At 53.7% G+C, this 22,482-nt stretch overlaps 1 protein-coding gene across 8 annotated transcripts in view; it reads left to right on the forward strand.

Annotated features, from left to right (window-relative positions):
- The window catches only part of CACNA1C (calcium voltage-gated channel subunit alpha1 C), a 434,223-nt gene that overhangs the window by 51,416 nt on the left and 360,325 nt on the right, over positions 1-22,482 (forward strand). For all 8 annotated transcript variants that reach the window (XM_047787908.1, XM_047787912.1, XM_047787914.1 and 5 more), the window contains exon 3: positions 47-152. In XM_047787908.1, coding sequence (XP_047643864.1) covers positions 47-152 — 106 coding nt within the window. The remainder of the gene's footprint in view (positions 1-46; positions 153-22,482) is intronic.

Genomic DNA, 22,482 nt, shown 5'->3' on the forward strand with positions numbered 1-22,482 from the left:
CACGGGTGCTTTCCGTGGCATTACCTTCCTTAACACCCTCCCTCAGGCCATTTGAAATCATTATTTTACTAACCATTTTTGCCAATTGCGTGGCCTTAGCGATCTATATCCCCTTTCCAGAGGATGACTCCAACGCCACCAACTCCAACCTGGTAAGTGCACCGTGGCGTCTCTGCCTGCCCCTCGGCGCAGACCTGAGCTTGGATCATGTGCATTCAAGCCAGACCATGTTCGCTGCACAGAGGTCGGCCCAGCTCCATCTCGAAGTCTCTTTACCTCTTTGTTCAAATCGGCACGTGTCTAAGGTTAGCCTGTTTTCAGAGAGAGGATTGCATTCTGGTGGTCTGAGCTGGGTGTGCATGAGTGTGTGTTCTGGGCGCGCCCGTGGGTGCTGGGAGTGTCTGTGTCCTCAGGGGCAGGTGTTTGCAGGGGCCAGCATGCTCTCGGGATTGTCGGGCGTCGTTTGCAGGGCCTCTGTTCCGCTGGTGGGATTTGCTCAGGTGATCTGCCGATCGGCGCACGGTAAATAATTTCTAGGAAGCTTTTAGGAAAGTTTGTGTTTGCAGCCAAGATGTACTGTTTAGTGTAAAAGGTTTAATGTTCTTGGGAAAGGCAACTTTCCATCTGGACAGTGGGGAGGCCAGGGCTGGCAGTTTGGGGTTAGTATGTGTCCATGGAAAAAGTGTGGAGACTGTTTACTTTGGGCCGAGGGTGAAGTCATCACAAAGGCCTCTGCGCCGTCTGGGCACGGGGGGAGCAGGCCTGTGGAATGCAGCTGGCCAAACCGGGCGCCGGGAATGCTTGGCCCGCCTCTGCCCTCCCCTCCCAGGGCACTATAGCGCCCACATGACCCCTGCAAAGCGCATCCTTCCTGTTGTCTGCACCTTCCTCTGGTCTGTGAGACTGGACTGTCCTGTGACAGTTTCTGGGAGAAGCGGAAGGGTCTCAAGCCATCCTCCGCTGTCTCTGGCTTCTCCTGATGTCCTGGGGCGATTTGTTTTCCTGCCTTTTAGCCATTGACACTTTTTCTGGGCCCTTCAGCAAGTCCCTCTGATGCTCGGTGCGCTGCCGGCCCATCTCAGGGAGGTGGAGCGGGGGGTCAGACCCCTAGCTGGCTGGTGAGTGGAGTGAGGACACGGCCGCCAGAGCCTTGGCCCAAGTTCATGCAGCCTTCTGGGGTGTGACCTCGCCTCCTAACAGGCCAGAAACTTTTGCTATGTCGACAGAAATACACGAGGAGTGTCACAGATGGCCCCTGGAAAAGCAGGAGCCTCTTCCATTGGTGTCACTTTTTCTCCCCAAACCCCTGTAGCTTCACACTTACTCTGAAACCGAGAAGAGAAGAATCGTGTGCAACTGGAAGCCAGTGAAGCATTGGGGCCCCTCAGCCCAGAGCTGGGGACTAGCAGGGCTTGGATGCCGCACAGGTTGGCGTGCTGGGCCCACACCTCCAGGCTGGAGTGGAGGGACTGCGGTTTGGAGGTCACTCCCCAGAGCGATGGGCCTGCTCTAGACCCAGGTGGTGGTGATGGTTGCACAACGTGACGACTAAAGATCTCAGGTCGTGCACTCACGTCCGGCCAATTTCATGGTGTGTAAATTGTACCCCAATAAAGCTGTTTTGAAAAAAGGGTGGCAGAGGCACCAGGCCCACACCTGTCAAGGCAGTAGGGGGGGCTTTCAGGTGGAGGGAGAGCGGAGGTAGGGCCACCAGGATTTGTTGGGGAGTGACACTAGGGATCTGGGAGTGCCCGAGAGAGTGAGGGGCTGGAGGGGTTCTCGTTGCTAAGGCAGCTGCTGCCCCTCTTGAGAGGTTGGGCAGTGACTTAGTTAAGGAAGCATGTGGGGAAGAGGAGTGGTTCCTCCACCCTAAAGGCAGGCACGCGCATGTGCACACATGCACACACACACACACAAGGACACAGACATGGACACACATATACACACTCACACAGACCCACAGGTACATATACACAAACACACGGACACACATAGATACCAACACACGGACATGCGCAGACCCACACAGATACACACGGAAGTGCTTCCCTGGTTGTGCTCTATCCCTGAGCCTTTGATGGACACACGTGCACGTACATGTGTAATGTTTTAACAGGAATCTCCCTGAGGAAGGGTCTGCACCCTGACCTCCTTTCTGCTCTATCCTGGGGCAGTGAGGGCCAATGGACGAATGGCAAGAGGTATAAAAAAACCCCTAAACAGACAACCAAGCAGAGCGCCTCACCCCCCCCCCCCGCCCCCCTGCCCTGTGGCGGATGAAGCCCCCACGGCGGATGCATCAGGATGCTGACCTGCCCAGGGATGCTGCACCATGGGTGTCCTGGTCAGGATGCGCCCCTTCTTCCTGCTGCAGGAGTTTCTGTCATCAGAAGCCCCTTTGCAAAACTTTCCCCCAAACTGTGGCTTTGGGACCCAGTTACTATCTAGTCCCTGTCACCTCTGTCACCATTTCACTGCTTCTTCTAGCTCCTTTTCCTGCATCTCCCGGACTTGGACCGGGGTTCTGTCTGCGCCTCTCATCTTCCTTTTCTGTCCTCTCCCTCGGTGAACTCAGTTACTTCTGCAATTTTTCCTTCCCTTTCTACGGAAATTGTTTGTAGACGATGTCTCTGGCTCCAAGCTCTTTCTAGAGGCCTGGACCAGCATCTCCCAGGTTGGCCAGGCCCATGGACCAGCGCAGTGACTCCCAACCCTGCTTGGTTGTTGTAAATGCCTGGAGAGCTCGAATGGCACAGACTCCAACGTTTTGGAAGATCTGACTCAGATTTAGTAGTTCGGGGGCATGGGCCAGGAATATGCATTTTTAAAACTCTTCGTGGTAGGGTGATGTGGTCACTAGGTGCTGTGGGCCAGGGGAAGGACTTCAGGAGAAGGTCACATTTAAGGGCAAGGGAGGGAGTGAGGGAGACAATTTGAGTTCAACCGAGGAGCCCCTGGAAGGGGCAGGAGGAGACGTCCTATTGGGGCAGGTGTGGGTCTAAGCTCTGGTGGCAGTTTTTGCTGGAGAGGGACGGGGATAGGTGGATGGATGGAAGAACCCCAGGCCTGGCTCTGAGCACCTGCTGCAGGTGCAGAGGGAGGGGCGGGGCCTGGAGAGCCTGGACCGTGTGGGTCTCGGGGGAAGGAGGAGGAGGGTAAAGGCCCTTGGTTGGGGGGTTGGCCAGAGAGTTGGAGGGAAGTCAGAGAGAGCAGAGTCTCAGAAGCTAAAAGAGCAGAGACTTGAACACATCAAAATGAACCAGGCGGTGGTTCACACTTGTGTCTCTGGCTGGACCACAGCGTGAGCTGGGCTTGGGGCTCCGTGAGGGAGGAGATCCTGCTGCAGCCTCAGCGGTCCTTGAGGAGGAGGTGCTACAACGATGTGTTGAGTTTTGATGACAGAGACACCCCCTGTTACACCAGAACGGGGTCCCCTGAAATGCAGCTGGAGAATTCCCAGCGACTCTCGTAGCTGGTTTTATAGTGAGATGTGGCAGTTCTGGAGTCCTGAGAGTCACCTGGGGAGTGGGCTACAATGCCTGCAAACCATCCCCTGCCCCCGGAGTCGGTGTTTCTAAGCCTTTTGGGAAAAGTGACCAGAATGTTTATGTCCTGTGGGTGGGTCCCCATCAGCGCTCCCTCTCCCCACGGCTCAGGATCTGAACAGAAAGAAAAGACACGTCAACTGTCTAGAGGTTTCCGACTGTCGGGTCCAAGAATAATCCTTTTAGCAGAGACACTGGCACCATTGTGGGGAGGGGTCCCCTGCCCACTGTGGGTTCACCGCCACTCCTGGGTGGCTTCTCTGAGAAATCTCTTGGCTTCCTCCCTTCTCTCCAGCCCCTTCCTCCCCCACCTGCTTAATAGAACCCCGTTTATTTTCCTAGCACTTTGCTCCCTTCTCTTTCCAGGAGATGAACAGTGTTCTAGTATGGCATTTTTTCGGGTCTTTTCCTCATTATTTAAGTAAGGTTCTGTTTGTTTTATGCTCCATCTAACATAGGCTGTTGCGCCCAAATCCTTCATCTTTGTTATCTTTTCCTGGTGCTAGTGGAGCAGAAGGAAACGGGAACTGGTCCATGACATGACGCTTCTTTCTGCATCATTCACAGTCTTGTTTTTGGCAGTGCTGCCTGCCACGCACAGCAGCCCATAGAAATGGCACCATGACCCCCTCCCACCGCCACTGCCCTGCAGGTAAATCGGACCACGTCTCTTGAGCCTGTTGCCAGCAGAGTGGACTCATGGTGTGTGGGAACCTCCCAGCTTCCTGCAAGCCCTGAGGTCCACACAGACTTGGCTTAAGTGGAAATATGAAGAGGATATATTTGACACTTGACCTTGTCCAGAGAATAGGGCTGTGTGCTTTCTGGAGCCAGAGCCAGGCAGTACCTGGAGGTGGAGGTAGGTGGGAGGAGGCCAGAGGAGTCATGGGCGGTCGAGAGGGGAGTGTGCTGGTCAGAGGGGCCTGAGTGCTGGGAAGAAGGCTTGGGTTGTCTGGTTTCCCACTTATACTGTGAATTGGGGGTGACAGTGAGCATGGTAGCCTAGGCTGGCCATGAGGGTGGGTGAGTCAAGGCACATGGACCCTTAGAGCCGAGCCCACACAGGATGGTGTGTGCTGCCTGGAAAGCTCCCGGCCGGAGGCTGGGGGCCACTGAGACTGGTCTTGGAAGCAGGTCACCCCCGTGGCTCTCCGGAAGAGCTTTTGTGGGAGAGGGGGCAGAGGCTTTTGTTTCTGGCGACTCTTACCTGGGGGGCTGGGTGTGTATGCTCTGGTCCCACTGCTCAGGGAGGGGCAAAGGGGCCTCCGTGGCTAGAGAAGGAGCCCTGGGCCCCGAGGCGGGTGAGAGCTGGTGTTTGAGGGGTGAGCAGAGCCAGCTCAGCCCTAGTCCTCTTGCAGGGAGAGGGCACACTTTTGTCCTCAGGTTTGCTCTGGGGCAAGAGGTCTCTGTGGGGTGTCCACGCATCACGAGTCACAGTCACGGCAGAGGGAGAGTCAGGGCCGCTGTCAGCAGGTGTGTCCTCACACAGAGGCCCAAGCTCTGTGCAGATGGGCTTGTGAAACACAGGGACAGGTGACCACAGGGTATGGGCCACGTGGTCCCCATCGCAGCCTGCCTGGTCCTCCTGCCTCCGGAAGGTGCTTCATCCGGGAGGGATCCCCTTGGAGGGTGCAGCTGAACTGCTCTGGGCCGGGGTCGCAGGGGCTGACCGGAGAGAGAGGCCTGGACTGTGTGGCTTCCCTCAGTCACTGAACCTTTCTGTTTGCATCTCTCCTGGCAGGTGGGGGCCGCAGATACGGCTTAGTTATTATAGTTACCTTTATCGAGTGACCACCAGGCGCCGGTGCTTTGCACACATGGTTTCTAATCCCTGACAGTAAATGATCATATCTATTTACTTGTTTACTTGAGGGTAGAAACTGGATCATTGCTCTCTCCCCGGTGCCTGGGGCAGGAGCTGGCATACGCCGGACTCTTGATAAATATTTGTTGAGCCAGTGGACAGGAGGGTGAGGTGGTGGGGGGAGAGGCAGGGCCCTGCCAGATGGTCTCCCTTTAGTTCAGAGGAGCAAAGTGACTGGCGCGTGAGGGCTGCTGGTGGCTCCCACCCTGTGTTCTGCCGATGAGGGACTTTGTGAGCAGAGCAGGAGGGAGAAGGGAAGGTGCCCCAGAGATTAAACACCCCCGGCAGCGTTAACTTGTATGAAACAAAAGCTTGGTTCTGTTGCAAAATAAATTGGGTAAACACTGAGGTAACTCGAGTCACAGGATTGCTGACCCTGAGTCTCTTAGCTCAGTCCTGATGGGCCCTGTGTATGTGTTTGCTCCGTGTGCAGATGCTGACCACAGTGCCGTGTGCAGACACTGACCACAGAGCCGTGTGCAGACACTGGCCACAGTGCCATATCTACCCAGTCATTTAAGCCTCCTAATAACCCTCTGGGACCTTGCTCTTGTCATCCCATTTTTCAGATGAGGACACTGACACCAGAGAAGGAGATGGTCTGCCCTTGAAACACAGACGCCATGGTGTGGGGGTGGGCCTGCGTCCTTAATGTCTTGTGACCGCTGCCTCCATGTCCCGAGGCGTCATGGCTCCCTGGACGGGGCAGGGCGGGCATCCCCTTCCCAGCCTTCACCATCACAGACAGCACCAGGTTTAGAACCGCCCACGGTGGAGAAGCCCTGTCCCCAGGACCAGTGCCATGGGGAGAGATGCAGGATGCGTGGGGAAGCCAGTGCAGGGCAGCTGCACCCAGGCCAGGTGTCTGACAGGCAGAGGGAGCCCCGTGCGCAATGAGAAGGTTCCCCTCCCGAGCGCAAGAGGCACCATCCACTCTGCAGTAGGCAGTGGACAGGGTGAGCGGGACGAGGCTTTGAAGTCTAAGTATGTGACACCTCTTGCTCTGTTTTTATCCATTTGTCTTCATTTGGGGGGATTGTTCGACAGATGCATTCATGTGCTGTGTAATGGCACGCCTTTCATGCACTGAGCTCCTTTTAACCTAAGTGTGTTTGAGGAAGGTCTTTCTAGAATGTAAATGTCAAATCTCCGGATCTTTAAAAGGAAATTCTGGGTCTATTTCACCCCTTTCCAGTGCTGCACCAGCCTCCGACATTTTGGGTGATGAACCTGCTGTCAGGCTGCGAAGCCATCGTGAGGCAGGGGGCAGCTCGGTGTCTTGGAGCTGGGGTCCCGGAGGGGCCCCTCGTGCTTCTCAGGGACGGGCCTCAGGATGTGTGCCCCTGCTCCTGTGGCCTGGAAATGGGTCAGCAGCTCCATCCAGCCGTGTGCTCGGTGGGAGCGGGAGGACCGAGGGGCTCACAGGAGTGAAGTGCGTCAGCTCCTGCCTGTGGACCTGAGAACGTCGATTTTGGCTTCTTAGGAGTTTGTCCCCCTCTGCTCCCTTTGTTCCTGCTTCTCCGTGACAAGTGTTAGCTCAGCCACCCCCCTAATGATGACAGAGACGTCCACGCTGTGCGGCCACGCTATACCGCAGGCACCGCTCTGAGAACCAGGCAGTGCCCACTGGCCTGGCCCTCTCTGCACCCCTGGGAGACCCTTGAGGGTTAGAACTACCACAATTTAGAGACAAGGAAGATGAGGCACAGAGAAGTGGAGGAACTTGCCCTGGGCAGCACAGCCATGACGCAGGGGAGCAGGGGTTCCAGCCCAGGTGTCCAGGTGCATGAGTCTCAAGACCCTTAATGCCTATGGCTCCGGCCCTCCGTGGCCTCAGGGAGGGTGTTTGCCTCCGTCATCGGGACCTCACGCAGCAAGTGCGCCACGAACGTGAGGGTCTCTTCACAGTGACGCAGGGGGTGTTGTGTCTGTGAGTCTGGGGGTGTCTGGAGCCCCTCAGTGCTATCTGGAAGGCGCTGGAGATGGATGAGTGGGGAGCTGTGATCTCAAAGCAGGTGTAAGGGCAGTGACCCCAGCTGGGGTCATCGTCCCCAGTTCCGGCTCCACCGTCTGTGGCCTCGTCACTCCACTTCCTGGACAGACCAAGGTGGTGACTCCCACGGAGGTGTCGCGGCTGGTCCCAGAGGAGAAGATGGAAATGCCAGCGGCCGGGGGTGGAGCTGAGTTCTCACGATGGCAGTCGGCACTCTGTCATTGGAACAGACGTGCCCTGCCTGGGGCCTTGACCCCTTTCCTGGCAGGTTCCCCTGTGAACTTTTCCCGCAGCCTCTTCTCAAGACGACTTAGGGATGTGAGAGCTCAGAGCCAAGCTCCCAATTTAGTTCCTGACCTTTCCAGGCTGGATGGGAGTGGTGTGGCGGGGGTGGGGGTGGGGGCTGGGGGCCAGCGGGAGTCATTGGCTTCCTGCGAGGCCCGGACCCTCCCTCTGAGCGGCCCCTCACGGGCACCTAGTCCAGTGCTCTGGCTGTGAGGACTTCCCTTGCCGGGGTCCTGCGGCCTGCCTGGCCTCCTCAAATGCAGGAAATGTCTGAAACACAGGCTTGTCTGTCTGAGGTCTGTGCACAAAGTCAGGGTCCGAAACAGCCTGTCTCCGGAGACAAGGGGGAGGCCCAGAGAGTAACGGGGCACAGGGTGTGTGTGCCAGCAGTGGGGGGAGAGGTGTGTGGGGGGTTGTCAGCCCTTGTGGAAAAAGGTGTGGAGGCCGAGAGGTGGCTCTAGTCCCCCCACCCACCAAGCTACAGTGTGTGGATGAGGGGGCCCCACAAGCAGACGGGGCGGCCCTCCCCGCCTCAGGGACAGCGAGCAGTACCTGGTCACCCCCCTCTCCCCGGCACGTGCATGGCCGCTGTGTCCTCAGGAGGCCCCCCAGGTCTAGCTGCGGGTGAGGGTGAGGCAGGAGTCAAGGCAGCAGTGGCGGGGGCACGGGCCCCTGGAGCCTGGGTCTGAGGATGCTCACGTGCCCTGCTGCAGGGTGGGGTGTTGTTCTGAGGGTGAGGATGGGGGGGGCCTTGGTTCCCCCCAGGGGGGCATAGGGAGGCATCGTGAGAGGTATTGTGTCTTCTCACGTCTGGGACCTTCTGTGCCGCCTGTGGCCTGGGTGGATGTCACCAAGAAGAGAAGCCCCAGAAGGTGCGGGTCACAGAATCACGTTGAGGGCACCCGTGAGAATGCCTCGGGGACACCGGGGTGCCTCTGGAGGCTCTGGTCTTGGCACTGCTGCCCTAGTTACCTGGCAGCTTCTCTGCACCAGGTTCAGGAGGGAGCCATCTGCCATCCCACAGGACAGGTCCCAACTCCCCCTGGGGGCTGGAGAGGCGTGTCCGCCCAGCTGCAATGCCTCCTGGGCTCCAGCCTCAGCTCCTGCTCTCAGAGGAGGAGGGCATGGTCTCCATCTCTGCCTCTAGGCCGAGGGCCCAGTGCACATGAATACAGCCTGTCCTGGTCCCGAAGGTGTCTGATCCTTTGCATCATCCCCCCACTTTGGGGGTGGGAGGCCAGGTTGACCTGAAACTCAGGCACAGGAGTGAGCACTGAGCTGGGGCTGGATGTCCTGCACGGCCACTGCTGGCCTGGGCCCTTGGGCACAACACCTGACCTTTGTGTGTGCTTCTGTCCCAGGCTCCGTGCCTCCCACTGGCACCTCGTTCAGTCCTCCAGCAACCTGGGAAGGGAGGGGACGGTCACCCCTGTGACCAGAAACACCCTGGTGCTACGCTGGGTGGTGAGGACGAATGGGTGCCCAAACCCAAACCCTCTCCTCTCCTGCCCTGACACGTGGCCAGGCCCAGCGTCTGCATCCTCAAGGTGGGGTTGGAAAGGTGAGTCCTTTTTGACCCCGAAGGCGTATGGATTCTTCCTTGAATCCATCGCAGCACAAGCTGACAGCACTCACGCCCACTTGCCAAAGGGAGGACATGGAGGCATAATCAGGGACAAAAGTTATTTTTAGGACTCGACCAAAATGAAGGAAAATCAGAAAGATACTTGGTACTGTTCTCCCTTGCAGACTGTATACTGCGGGGGCTTTAAAGAGCTTTGTTGAGAAGACTGTTGACGTGGGGTTTCCTGGCTTTGTTTGTCGGGGGGAGTCTAGTTATGCTGGAGGAGATGCTTGTCCTAAACTTACGCTGACTCCCCACCCCCATCCCCAGTGGGACATGCTACATATATATATGCTGAAGGTGTATCTTTGCTTTAAATTTGCTTAAAGACATTGGAGTATAAATCTGTAATTGCTGGTGTTGCATAATTTGAAGACAGTGACCATGGTGGGCTGGTTAGTTGGTCCATCCAAGCACAACTGAGCTGGGCCCTGCTGTTGCCTGTGGTCCGCAGCAGGTGGGCCTCAGGCAGAAACGTCCCATACAAGCATGGAGAAATCAGTGCTGAGACAGGGGAAAGTCAGGGGCCAAATGCAGGATTCTGAGATACTAACGTGATTGGTAGAAAGCCCCAAAGACTGGCAGGTTGAAAAGTGGTAGAAAAGGTTTTCCTGGGAGAAGTTCTCCAGGTAAAGCCCTGAAGCCTGAAGCTTGTGGGCAAATGGGCCAGCCCAATGGTCGGAATGCCGAGATTGCAGGTAAGAAAAACAAGAGATACGATGCCATGCAAAAGGTATGATTTCAACCTAGAAACCTAGGTTCTCATGGTTCGATCTAGGGACATTCTTGGAGTGATCTGCATTCACTCGTCCATAAATGCTTACCGAGCACCTGCTTTGTATAAGACACAGCCGTGCTTAAGGCAGATGCCCTCACGAGGCGTCACTCCAGGGAGCAGTGCCAGCATCTAATTAAGAGACAGATCACTCAATTATAATTGGCCTCTCAGATATGTATGTTTAGGTTTGGATGTGACTACATGTAAGTTAATATTTCATTTAGGCTGCTGAAAACACAAAACCCAAACTAATGATCGCCTTATTGCCTAGTAGGGAGGGCTGGATCATGAAATCTCTGAAGTTGTGGTGAATGCCATGCTGTAGGGTAGGTTGTGGAATTTTTAATCCTGCTGTCATGGCCCCTAGAACTTAAACCTTGAGATTTGCTGGATCAGAGGGGTTAAGAGTGAGGAGGGAATTTCCCACTGTGGTGCAGTGGGATTGATGGTGTCTCTGAAGTAGCAAGGACATGGATTCGATTCCTGGCCCAGCACAGTGGGTTAAGGCTCCGGCGTTGCTGCAGCTGTGCTGTAAGTTGTAGCACCAGCTTGGATTTGATCCTTGATCTGGGAACTTCCATATCCTGTGGGGTGGCCAAAAAAGAAACAAACAGAAAAATGTATTGTAAAAAAGAAAAAAAAAATGAGGAGGAAGGGTATGTGGTTGTTGCTTGAAGGAAGGTCACACCTGTTGTCAGGTGCAAGGAGAAGGTTCTGGAAGGACAGAATGGAGACAGCTTGTCAGCTTTTTGCCATGTTGGGGTCAGGAGGGAGCACCACTTTGGAGAGATCATTCAGCAGGAAAATGATGTGCAAAAAAGTTCCTGCCTTTAAAGGATGTTTTACTGTTGAGAAGATGCTGCCTGATGTCATGCGTTACCTCTCAGGATGATTTGAAATTCTCTGTTGCCAAAGTCATTTTTCTCTCCCTGTAGCCAGATATTTTTAGTAAAGCTTGTTTATTTTTATAGAATTTTTTTGCTTTTTAGGGCCTCATCCATGGCATATGGAAGTTCCCATCCCCTTGCGGCCACCGGCCTCCCTGAGCCTCGGTTTCCACCAACTCCTCATCTCGAATCGTGCCGAGCCTCCAGCTCGGGCTTTCCAGGGAGAATGTTTCTAAAAGCTCTTTGAAACCGTGTGGCATTATTCAGATGGAAAGTGTTGTTGTTGTGATTACTGTCGGCCCCCGAATTCCAACGCAGGCTGGTGGCAGATGGAGAGCGGGCGTGTAATATCTGTCCCTGGGCAGGTGTTGTGGGTGGGTATGGACCAGGGACCAGCTGCACAGGGGAGGCCTGGGCAGGGTCCCCTCTCTGGGAGTTTAGGTTCTGATTCAGGTGAGGGGAACCCACAAGAGAATCACGTAAAGGTTGAGAGAGACGGGAAGGAGGTGTGAGGTCAGCCTTCATCAGAATCATCAGAACCAGAATCACCTTCTCGCGATTGTCATTAATAAGTCTTTGCTGAGCAGCCATGTGTGGCGGAGGAGGCGGCTTGGTGGGGAGTCGCATGGAAAGATGTCCGAGGTACAGACAGGATTCCTTCCTGCAGGGCAGGTGTGGGAAGTGCTGTGGGAAACGGGGAGGGGCGCCCGGTTTGGAGGTCATTGTGAAGGGCAGGGTCCAGACAGACACAGAACCATCTGGAAAGCCAGTCCACATTTCTGTTCATTGCCGGCATGTAATTACCCGTTTTCCCATTAAGCTTGAAGAGGTTGCTTTCTGCTCTCCGCACCTTGTCTTGTTTCCCGGCGGGTGGGGAGAGCACGAGAAAAATACCGTCATGCCGCCCGTCCTCTCACCATCTCCTCCTTTTACAGGGGTTTTTGTGACTTCCTGTGACTTTTCATTCAAGGTCAAGGTCTGAGGATCAACTTGATCGGCTGTGTCCAGCGCTGCAGGGCAGTGGGAGATCCTAAAAGAGGGACAGCACGCAGTGTAACAAAACACACAAGATTTTCGCAGTTAGAAGGTGGGGGACCAGGAGGCACTCAGTTCCACAGAACACGGGGTCTAGGCTTTAGCCCTCCTGACTTTTGTTAGGGAAGGTGATGTAGGTTAACAAGCAAACTCAGGTGCAGGCAGTGACAAAGCCACCTCTTAGTGAATAACAAAGGAAACTACTAGCACCCAGTTACAGGTGCATACCTCTAGGGCATAGTGCAGCTGCTCGTGGTTAAGGCGTAACTCCCTTACCTTGTCTTCGAAGGAGACCCTCTACCTTCGAACTCTGCGTCAGCAGTCCTTAGCTTGTTGTGCTTTTGCACAAGCGCCAAGTTTGCCTTTTGCAGAGTTCAGCAGTTCAATGGTCGCCAACACTGACCCGCGTAGAGCCAGGAATGGGGGTTGTGGGGGAGGAGTCCACCAGATGTGGGCAGAGGACAGACGGGTCCCCCTGGGGTCAGAGCACATTCATGTTCGGGAATTCCCATCTGCACCCCCTCATTATCCCAACTCCACGTCTACACAGTTCTGGGCTTAAGGACTAGGGTGACATCTGGAGAATGAGCCCAGGGCACAGAGACACTGCAACCCACTTGGGGAGTGTTTCAGGAGCCCCAGAGGACTCGGGTCACAGAGGCTAAGTTACGAGAAGGGGGCTGAGCAGAGAGGAAGCTGGGGCTGCCGGGGGTGGGGTGCAGGTGCCGGCTGCCTGGCTCCTTCTAGGCAGGTGTGCGTGACGTTAACAGGACGAGGGGGTTACCACCAGCCTCCTCGGGCAAGCTTGGAGTGAGAAACGCCAAATACAGCACAGCCAGCGCTCTGCTTTAGTGGTGTTGGGGCTTCACCTGAGTTACGATCTGTTAGTCCTTCCCAGGGCTGACCCCTTTGGGGCGAGTCCGGTGCTTTCCAGTGGCTTGTTGTCAGGAGCAGGCAGGAGGAGAGGCGGTGCAGAGAAAAGTGCAAGGCAGCTTCCGGATCAGAAGGCGAGGAGAGGTGACTTGGGACACGAAGGGAGGCCTTCTCAGGAACCTCTCTGGGGAACTGAATAGGCAGCAGTTCTCCCCCAGATGAACCATTTTGGGAACTTCACCCCAAGCACGTGGGTTTCCCTGCTTTCCATTCTGGGTGCTGGGATCACCCGTGTCGGTCTCCCAGGTCCCTGTGGGAAGCAATGTGCCCTTAGCGCATCTGGGACCGTTTAGGAGGATGCGGGGGTGGGAGGGCGGTCCATGGGGGCAACTTCTAAGGCTTCTTTGTTGCTTCTGTGTTCACCTGCACACATACACACTTGCACTTATAGGAAAACGGTCAAAGCTTTCAGAACTTTCTGAAGGAATTCCCATGAGAAAGTCATAAAGAAATCTCTGAAGTGCCCTCTGAGTAGGGACGGAGGAGGAAAACAGCCTAAACAGATCACAGCACAGCAGACCCATCATCCCCGCAACCCCAGAAATCTGATAAATCTCTCGTGAAGTGAACTCCCTCCTGCGTGACAGTCTGTCTGGGGCTGTCAGCTCTGCCTTCGTATTAAAATACTGTGTTGAAAGGACCTGCCACGGAGATATTGATCTCACTCACAGGCCAGGGGCCTTGGCTCTTGTCTTCTAGCCGCCACTCACAGACCCATGTGTTAACCCCACCATTCACGTTTCATATTTAGCCAGATCTCTATGGCAAGGCTGGGGCCCTTATTTTTGGGAACACATCCTGTCAGGGGGTCTGAGTCCCATCTTCCTTGGTCAGACTGATAATGGCTGCGTGGTTGTAGTTCTGCAGCAGGTGTCTGTGCCAGGGACTCTGCTGTTTCCAGCTCTAGTCTGCAAACAGGGGAGCAGGTGTAGGGGAAGGTGACCTGGCCCAGGTCATGGGGAACCACGTTCCGTGTGACTCTGCTTATTCTTTTCCAGCACGCAAAACGCTTGCCACCATGTCCAGCCCAGGTATGTTACCAAGGAGCCAGGGGCAGGGTGGTCTGGGTCTGAGACCAGGGGCGAGACGGCTGCAGCCCGTGTGTAACTTGAAGCTGCCTCCGGGCAGGCTGTGTCCATGGGCCTTACTGCTTGTCATCCCCTCTGGCCGGCTCTGAAAAATGTTCTTGGCCTTTCCAGTGGACGTGCCACAGAGGACTTGATTTTTCCCGGGGTCCCTTGGGAAATGATGCTATGCATATGGGAAGATGTGGTCTTGGCGGCCACCCCTGCAGTGGCAGAAACCTTGCCAGATGACATGTGGGGCTTCTGTGGAATTAACAAAGAAACTGACGAGTCTGCAGGGCCTGCGAGCTGACAAGGGACGTTTGAATGTCTGAGGTGAGGAAGAAAGGGCGGCTCTGACCCGTTTTGGGATTGTGTGCTTTGTGCTTGTAACCCTTCAGAAACACTCAGACAAACGCATATGCTCAGAAGCCTGCCGGGCCGATGTGCGTCCGTTCCAGGCTCCAAGCCAGGGGAGGGAGAAAGGCAGGGCAAACAGCACGGGAACACCGTGGCCCTTCCTCTTGGACTGACTTGAAAAGCCAGGACCTATGTCACGTTTCGAGTGCAAGAATTTTCTCTACTGATGGCTTTTGGAAAACAGGAGTCTAGGAGATGCCCAGCTGTGGGAATCTTCTAGTAGCGAGAGCAGGCTGTTGCTTTTTCTGGTTTTCAACAGTATCTTAATTTTCCTATTTATGAACCATCCGCTGCACCGGAAACTTTCTTGGCCCTCTTCAGGAAGGGTTGGTAGCCTGAGCGCAGGGGAGAGGCTTGTGTCAGCCGAGGGCAGCTGGCGGGGCCTGGACTTGGGTGGCACATCCCCCTGGGCAGGTGCAGGGTCCAGGCTGGGGCCTGGGGGGAGGGGACGTGGGCACAGCCAGTGGCTCAGGACCCTGAGGGCACCAGAGCACCTTTCCAAGTCAAGACGAGACTGTCGGCAGGAGGCTGGCTAAGGACCCAGGCTGGGTCAACCGGGGATGGGGTCTCGGGCACAGAGAGCACATGGCAGGGGCAGGGACCAGGACCAGGCAGGAGGGTGGGCAGCACAGAAGATAAGGGGCTGGCACCTCCTATCAGCAGGGGTTTCCTGTGCTGCTGGGGGGGCTGGCCCTCAGTCTTGCATTCGGCTGCCGGGATCCTGCAGGTTGAGTTGGATTCTGGCGGGAGCATAAGAGCAGGACTGGGTCTCCGCCTTGGTCTTTAGAGGAGCCACTGCTTGGGAGAGCAAGTGTTCAGTAACTGACTGACCAACAGGACTTGACCCACCTCCACCCCCGGGGATGGAGCAGAGCGAGGAATGCCCACCTCCTGTTCCCATGGTGACATCCTGCCCCTGGTGAAGCCCAAGCTGGGCTCCCAGGCCCACAGCCCACCTTCCGTGGACCGTGCATGCATGTTGGGGGTGGGGGGTGGTTCAGACAAACGAGGGCCAGATGTCACCAGTGACAGAAAAGACCCTGTCATGCAGCATCCTTTCTCCCTGTTGTCCATCCCTGGAGCCTGCAGGACAGTGTCTTTCTTGGGAGGTGAGGTTGGGGCTGGGTTCTGGCGAACAGGATGCTGGCACCCCCCCTCCCTGCCTCCTGCTGCTGTGAATGCCCTCCTGAAGAAGAGAACAAAGCATGGCCCGAGGGACGGCAGGGCTACAGTGAGGGGCGCTGGTGTCAGCTCCCCCACCAGCCTGGCCCCCTCCGGGGAGCTGGTGAGCCACTCCCAAGTGAGCGCAGTTATTTTGGTCTCTGTCCCTGCAGCTGGATTTATAATTCAGGCTATTCCTTGCTTGTTGGGAACATTGATTCTAAAAAAAATAAAAGATAGCAGTTGGATAAGAAGGCCAAGACCAAGCGACACGAAGAAGAAAGGCCACTAGAACAGGGAGCTGTTTCACGTGGAGGACAGTGCCTGGAGAAAGGGTGGGATCCCCCCACCCCCGCCCCCAGCTCCGGACGCTGGTCCCACAGCCCTTTGTGCTCAGTGGCACGAGGGCTGTTGTCCAGCCGGATTCTCACAGTGCTGGGAAGTGACAGACACAGTCAGGCTGGGAGGCGGGAAAAGAAGGTGCTGGAGTTAATTCCAGAAGAACCAGCTTGGGGTCCAGCTGCCCTTCCCGGTCAGTGTGGCACAGACGGCAGAGGGAAGACCAGAGACATCCTCCCTCTGGTCTAACTTTAATCGTGAGTTTTCATGTCCAGTGAGTCAACGGAGCACTTGGCTCGCCGTTTCATCCTCAAACTGCCTCTTGCCGTTTGCCTGAGGATCTGGCCCTTCCTCCTGAGAGGAATGAAAGATAGCGCTCAGCTCATCGGAGGCAAGTATTCTGCTTGCATAACTCTCCATTTTAGGATGGTGTCTCCTCTTTTAAAAAAATTGCGGTGAAATGTACCTGACATAAAATTGACCATTTGAACCATCTGGAAGTGTCCGCACAGCTCCGAGGCATTAAGTCCATTCACATTGTTGTGCAGCCGACAGCAGCAACACCTCCAGGACTCGGTCGTCTCCCCAGATTGAGACTCTGTCCCCAGTAAACACTGAGTCTCCTTCTTGTCTCTGAATCTGGCTCCTCCTGTTCCTCTCAGGAAAGCACACAGCGCTGGTCCTTCTGTGGCTGGAGGCCCCTGGACGGAGGTTGGGGAGAAGTGGCGGGGGCCCCAGCCAGGACGGACTGGGCTCTGTGATCTCTGGGGATGTGCAGACCCCACGCTGTAGCTCTGCTTTCCCTCTGGGCGGGGAGGTAGCCCTGGGCTGAAGTGTCCTCCCCCATCTCACGTCCCTTCCCTGGGGAGGAGGGGACTGGTGTGCAGCCGTGGACCATGAGTAAGACAGCTGGAATGTGCCTGGCAGAATATGCAGTGTTAACTGTCTCAGAATAATCACAGAGCCCCTTCAAGCTCCACCACTTCCGTGGCCCTCTCAGCATCCTCGGATGTGTCCTGCCTCCCTCAGTACAGGGTGGAAGTTCTCTTACATCCTCTGCCTTCTCCGCAGGGACATTCCTGAGGTCTCTTCTCCGACCAGGGAGAGGGGAGATTTCCCACATAAACTCCAACAGGCTTCTCCAGAGGGTTTCCCCGTGATCCTCCATCTGAGAAACTTGGGTTCTTTCTTTCTGATAGCTGGAGGCTTGGTCACCTCCCCCCGTGACAGGCCTGAAGCTGAGATGGCCCTCTGCCTGGGGCATGGGCGGGGCTGGTTGGCAGGGGGCAGCGCTGGGGCCTGAGATTGTGTGGCTGGGCAAGCAGGTGGCCAGGGTGGGTGGGATGCTCCTGGAGTGATGCTGGCATCTCTGCCGGGGGGCCTGCTGTAGCCGTGGTGGTCACTGCATCCAGCCTCCTGGAGCCACTCCATGCGTTGGGTCAGCAAAATGTTAGAGGGAGGGAGGGAAGCCAGAGTGGCCGTGATGGACTCTGGGAGGGAGGACCCCAGTTCCCCAGCCTGGAGCCCGGATTTGGCTTTGGAGTCAGCCTCACAGGGGTCATGTCAGAGTGTCCAGGACCTGAGAGGTCACCTGTCCTGCAGATGGAACATAAAAGGCCAACAAGCCCTGTGGCTCAGACAGGTTAACCCTACTTCACTTGAACTTCAGTTTCCTTATCCAAACAAAGAGATTACCCTAAAAGGGTCTTTAAGGACATTTTCAGAATGCTCTATAAGTGAGATTTGATTGCCATTTTCTCTCTGTGCTTTGGCCTCCTTAGAACTGCCTGGAATAACTGGCTTGCTTTTTAAGGTGTGGCTGCCCTTGGTCCACTTTCCTCATGTAAAGACTCCATCAGTGGTGGGACCCACAGCTCCCAGCTGTGCCAGGAGAATATTGGATTGTGAGGGGAGACACCAGCCACGTCTTAGAAGACATTGCCAATTCAGAGCCATTGTAGGAGAGCTTTCCACTCACTTTGAAAAGTCTAACGGTGGTTCATGCTTCAGAGAGAAGCATTTGTGCATCTGAGGATCTTCTCTCTTAAACTTTGGGCAAGTTATTGAACTTCTCTTTCTTTATAGCTCACTCCATAGCTCCCTAACACCCCTTGTTTTTATTATTAATGCTGCAAAGGATTTTTCACTAAAGGGTAAAGATGTGGAAAAGAATACGTAGTTGAGGTAAAACCACAAGGATGGAGCTGACAAATGTAAGGTGGGATGAGAGAAGAAAGATGTAGCAGTAATGTCCCTATGAAGCTAAAAACAGGCAGAACCAAACCGTCTTTCAAAGTACATGGATAGGTGGTGAAACCTTCAAGAATAGCCAGGAAATGGGGATGGCAAAAGTGGGTGGTGGCGCAGGCGGGAGGGGGGATGGCGTCGTCTGGGGAGGGTCATGTGGGGTGCTGCCAGTGTGTGTGTCCTGATCTAGATGGTGGTCACAAGAGAGGTTGCTTTACGATTACTCATTAATCTGTAAAAATCTGTTTCATGCACTATCCTGAATATATGTTCTGTTTTATAAAAGTAGAATAAAGTGGCATGGTAATGAGGGAAAAAAACCACAGCAGCTTAGACATTGTGATTGAATGCTCTCCTCCAAAATCACGCTAAAATTATGGTAAAGGATCTTTAAAATATGCATAAACCACAAAGATAAAATGAATGGAAAATAAGACAACAGCAACCATATGTGTGTGCATATATATATATATATATATATGCACACACACACATGTATATATTGGAGGACAGGGTTTTTATTTGTTTTTTTGTGTGTTTGAAATAGACTTTGATGACCTTTAGGGCTCTGGAGTCTTTGCCGTGATCCTTAACAACCACGTGGCTACAACCAACCCACCAACCGCTTTATAGGGCTTTGCCTCGCTGATGATTTTGCAGAGGTCTCTCTGTTTCTCTAGTTTTGGTGATGAGCAGCCTCAGTTCAGCGGATCCGTGATCAGCACAGAGTCCCTTTACCAGATTTTTCTCTGTAGGCTCACCACAGTTGGATGGGAACACACACGTGTGGCTCAAGCAGGGCTCTGGTGGGTGAGGGCATCTTTATCACCTCTTTTAAAGCTGAACTGATGTCCATTTCACCCCAGAAGCAATGCCTTCTCTTTTTTTTCTTTTTGGTCTTTTTGCCATTTCTTAGGCTGCTTCTGTGGCATATGGAGGTTCCCAGGCTAGGGGTCGAATTGGAGCTGTAGCCACTGGCCTACACCACAGCCACAGCAATGTGGGATCTGAGCTGCGTCTGCAACCTACACCACAGCTCACGGCAACGCCAGATCCTTAACCCACCGAGCAAGTCCAGGGATCGAACCCGCAACCTCATGGTTCCTAGTCGGATTCGTTAACCACTGAGCCACGATGTGAACTCCCAGCAATGCCTTCTTGGACCATGGTGGTGGGTTAAGTTTGGTGCTGAATCCAGAGCTTGCCATCTTAAGAGGCCCTGGCTCCAGGCAACCCAGTGGTGCCCAGGAGAGACCATAGCAGCTTCGACAGCTGGAAGCCATATGAGATGACTGGATCCTAAGCTGCAGAGAGGAGAAATGAGACAAACTTGCAGCTCACAACTCCCAAAAGGGAGTTAAGCTTAGGGTTGGTTTGTGTTAGCATTAGGGTTAGGGTTTGGCAATTAGTGGTCAGGTATCTTTGGAAGGAGTGGTGGAAACAGAGCTGAAAACTGGAGATTTGTTTCAAATCTGTTTAAGAAGGACTTGGACCCCAGAACCCCACTCCCTCCTAGCAGTCCATACTCCTCCCCACTTCAGTGGGAGACTGGACGGCTGTCCTCTATTGAAGGCCAAGAGGAATCTCTCTGGCTGTGGTGTGGCTGGCACACCTAAGATCAGGACTCTAGGGGGGGCGATGGGCTGAGAATTCCCAGTTGTCTTGCCGCTCAGCTTTCACAGAGAAGCCCCTTGGCCTGTGGTCTCTAGGCTGGAGATCTGAATATCCTCCAGGCATCCTTCCAGCAGGCAGGCTGGAAAAGAAAGCCCTGAGGACCCGCCAGAGTCCACCCAGCAGACCAATTCTGCCACTGCCTCTCTAGCTGAGTCTAGTTGACAAGCCCCCCCGCCCCCGCCCCGTCGGTTTTCTGTTGTTTCACTCTTAAATGTGACCCATCAATTAAGATCCCCTAAATATTTGAGGATGTCCCTTAAAATGAAAATAGAAACCAAAGCAAACAAGCAAAGGATGCATATTTAAAACAGAATATGAAAGAATAAACCTTGAAAAAACCCACACCAGCACCACTGACTTTCTTTTCTGTCTTTATAAAGATGAGAGAAGACGTAACTTCCCTTGAAACTGAAACTGATCTCTATGAAAAAGGAACATTCAAGAAGCAACAAAGAACTCTTAGAAACTAAATATGTTGTAGCTGAGAGCTCTGAATCATTGGAAATCAAAATTAATGAATATCCACAAAAGCAGGGCAAAAAAATTAAACTGGAAATTAGGAGAAAAAAAAAAAAACCATGACAGTGAGATGACCAGTCCAAGAAATCCAGCATCTGCTGGAAGTTCCAGAAAGAGATCACAGAGTTGAAAGCAGGAGGAAACCAACAGTGAGCCAGTTCTAGGATCCTTCCTACAACTAGTGGCCATTGATTTCCAGGTTGAAGGGCTTGTGAAATGCCAGTACACATGGACACATCATGAAAATTTCAGAAAAGGGGAACAATTAGACAATATTACAAGTTTCTAGAGAGAAAAATAAATACATTACAAAGGATCAGGAATCAGGCTGTTGTCAGGTGTTTAACATGGGAAGCTAGAAGATTGGAGCAGTGCCTTCAAACTTCTGAAGGAACATGATTTCCAGTTGGGAATGTTATACCCAACCAAACTACCACTCAAGCAACAAAGACATTTTCAGATGAGCAAAAATCTCAACTCTAACAACAACAAAAACAAAAGAAAATCCCCAAACCAAAACCAGGTTAGCTCCCATGCAGGGAAGCTATTGCAGGAAATTCTCCACCATGGGGCAGGAGTAAACCAAGACAAACATGGGTTTCAGGAAGGACAGGATCCAGCACAGGAAAAAAGCAAAGAGCATCTGTGCTGGGGCCCCTTCCTAGTTATCATGATACAGAATAGGATGCTGATCCCAATTCAATTATAATACAGCTATTGAGGAGGGCAGGGGAGGATGAGAGAGAGAAATTCTCAGTTCCCATTGTGGAAGAGAAATTAAAATCTGGTAAGAGGTTATATAAGCATATGATTTTAAAATATGGAATTAGGAGTTCCCTTTGTGGCACAGGGGAAACAAATTGACTAGGAACCATGAGGTTGCGGGTTTGATCCCTGGCCTCGCTCAGTGGGTTAAGGATCTGGCGTTGCCTTGAGCCATGGTGTAGGTCACAGATGCAGCTCGGATCCCGCATTTCTGTGGCTGTGGCATAGGCCAGCAGCTACAGCTCCAAGACCCCTAGCCTGGGAACCTCCATATGCCATGGGTGCAGCCCTAAAAACCAAAAAAAAAAAAAAAAAGGAATTAGGGAGTTCCCTGGTGGTACAGTAGGTTAAGGATCCAGTGTTGTCACTGCTGTGGCTCAGATCACTGGTATGGCATGAGTTCTATCCCTGGCCTGGGAACTTCTGCATGCCACAGGCATGGCAAAAAATATGTACGGTATTAGCTATACAAAGAAAAGCTAAGGAGCTGCAAGTGGTGTTTGTTAGGAAGGCAGAAATGTGTGATCAGGAAGAGAACTGTGGACTTGTCTTTGCTTTGCGATGAGCCTTTGGGAGCTGTTTGACTTGAAATTATGTGGCTGTGTAACAGATAAAAATGAAAACTGGAAAAATGTCATAGCTTATGGCCGAGAGGTGGCTATCTCCTTTGGAATTATGTCACATAAAATGAGAGTCCCGTGTCGTTTCACACACCTCTTCTTGATCCTCTGTTACGTCCTAGGCATTGAGGCAACTTCTTTCTTCAGAGGTTGTCCCTCTTTTCATTGCCCCCATCTAGACCCTCCTGCTGGTGGCCTGTCCCGGATCTCTGCTGGCTGTAGCTGCAGCTCTGATGTGGAGGCGGAGGGCCAACATGCCTCCTTCAGGCCCATTTGGCTTTTTCTTCCAAAGGGAAGAAGCAGGCCCCAGCCATAAGCTCCTGGAGGGCCCAGACTGTGGTATATTTGCTGTGCACAGTTCTTGGCACATATAGGTCCTCAGCGATGCTGAGCCCAGTGGTTCCGACAGGCTCTCCTGTCTCTTAGCCTCAGTGTAGACCGAGTATTTACCTTCCTGCCTCCCCAGAGCACCCCTTAGCTCAGGCAGAACAGGGCCATTAGGGAAGGCCTACAGTAGCCCCCACGACTGCCCAATATTTACATTCTTGCTACCTGAAATCTGATGATTTGAGGCTCAATTCTTTGAGTCTTAAAGTATTTGGGAATTTAAGGAAAGTACAAATGCCTCTAAGAGGAAAAATACCATGAGCCATTCTTGTGGTAATTTCCAGCCTGACGTCCTCACACTCTAACATCTCATAAAGGGCATAATGATGGCCAGAGGGTTCT

Source organism: Phacochoerus africanus, chromosome 7 (assembly GCF_016906955.1).
Source record: "Phacochoerus africanus isolate WHEZ1 chromosome 7, ROS_Pafr_v1, whole genome shotgun sequence".
Classification (NCBI taxonomy): domain Eukaryota; kingdom Metazoa; phylum Chordata; class Mammalia; order Artiodactyla; family Suidae; genus Phacochoerus; species Phacochoerus africanus.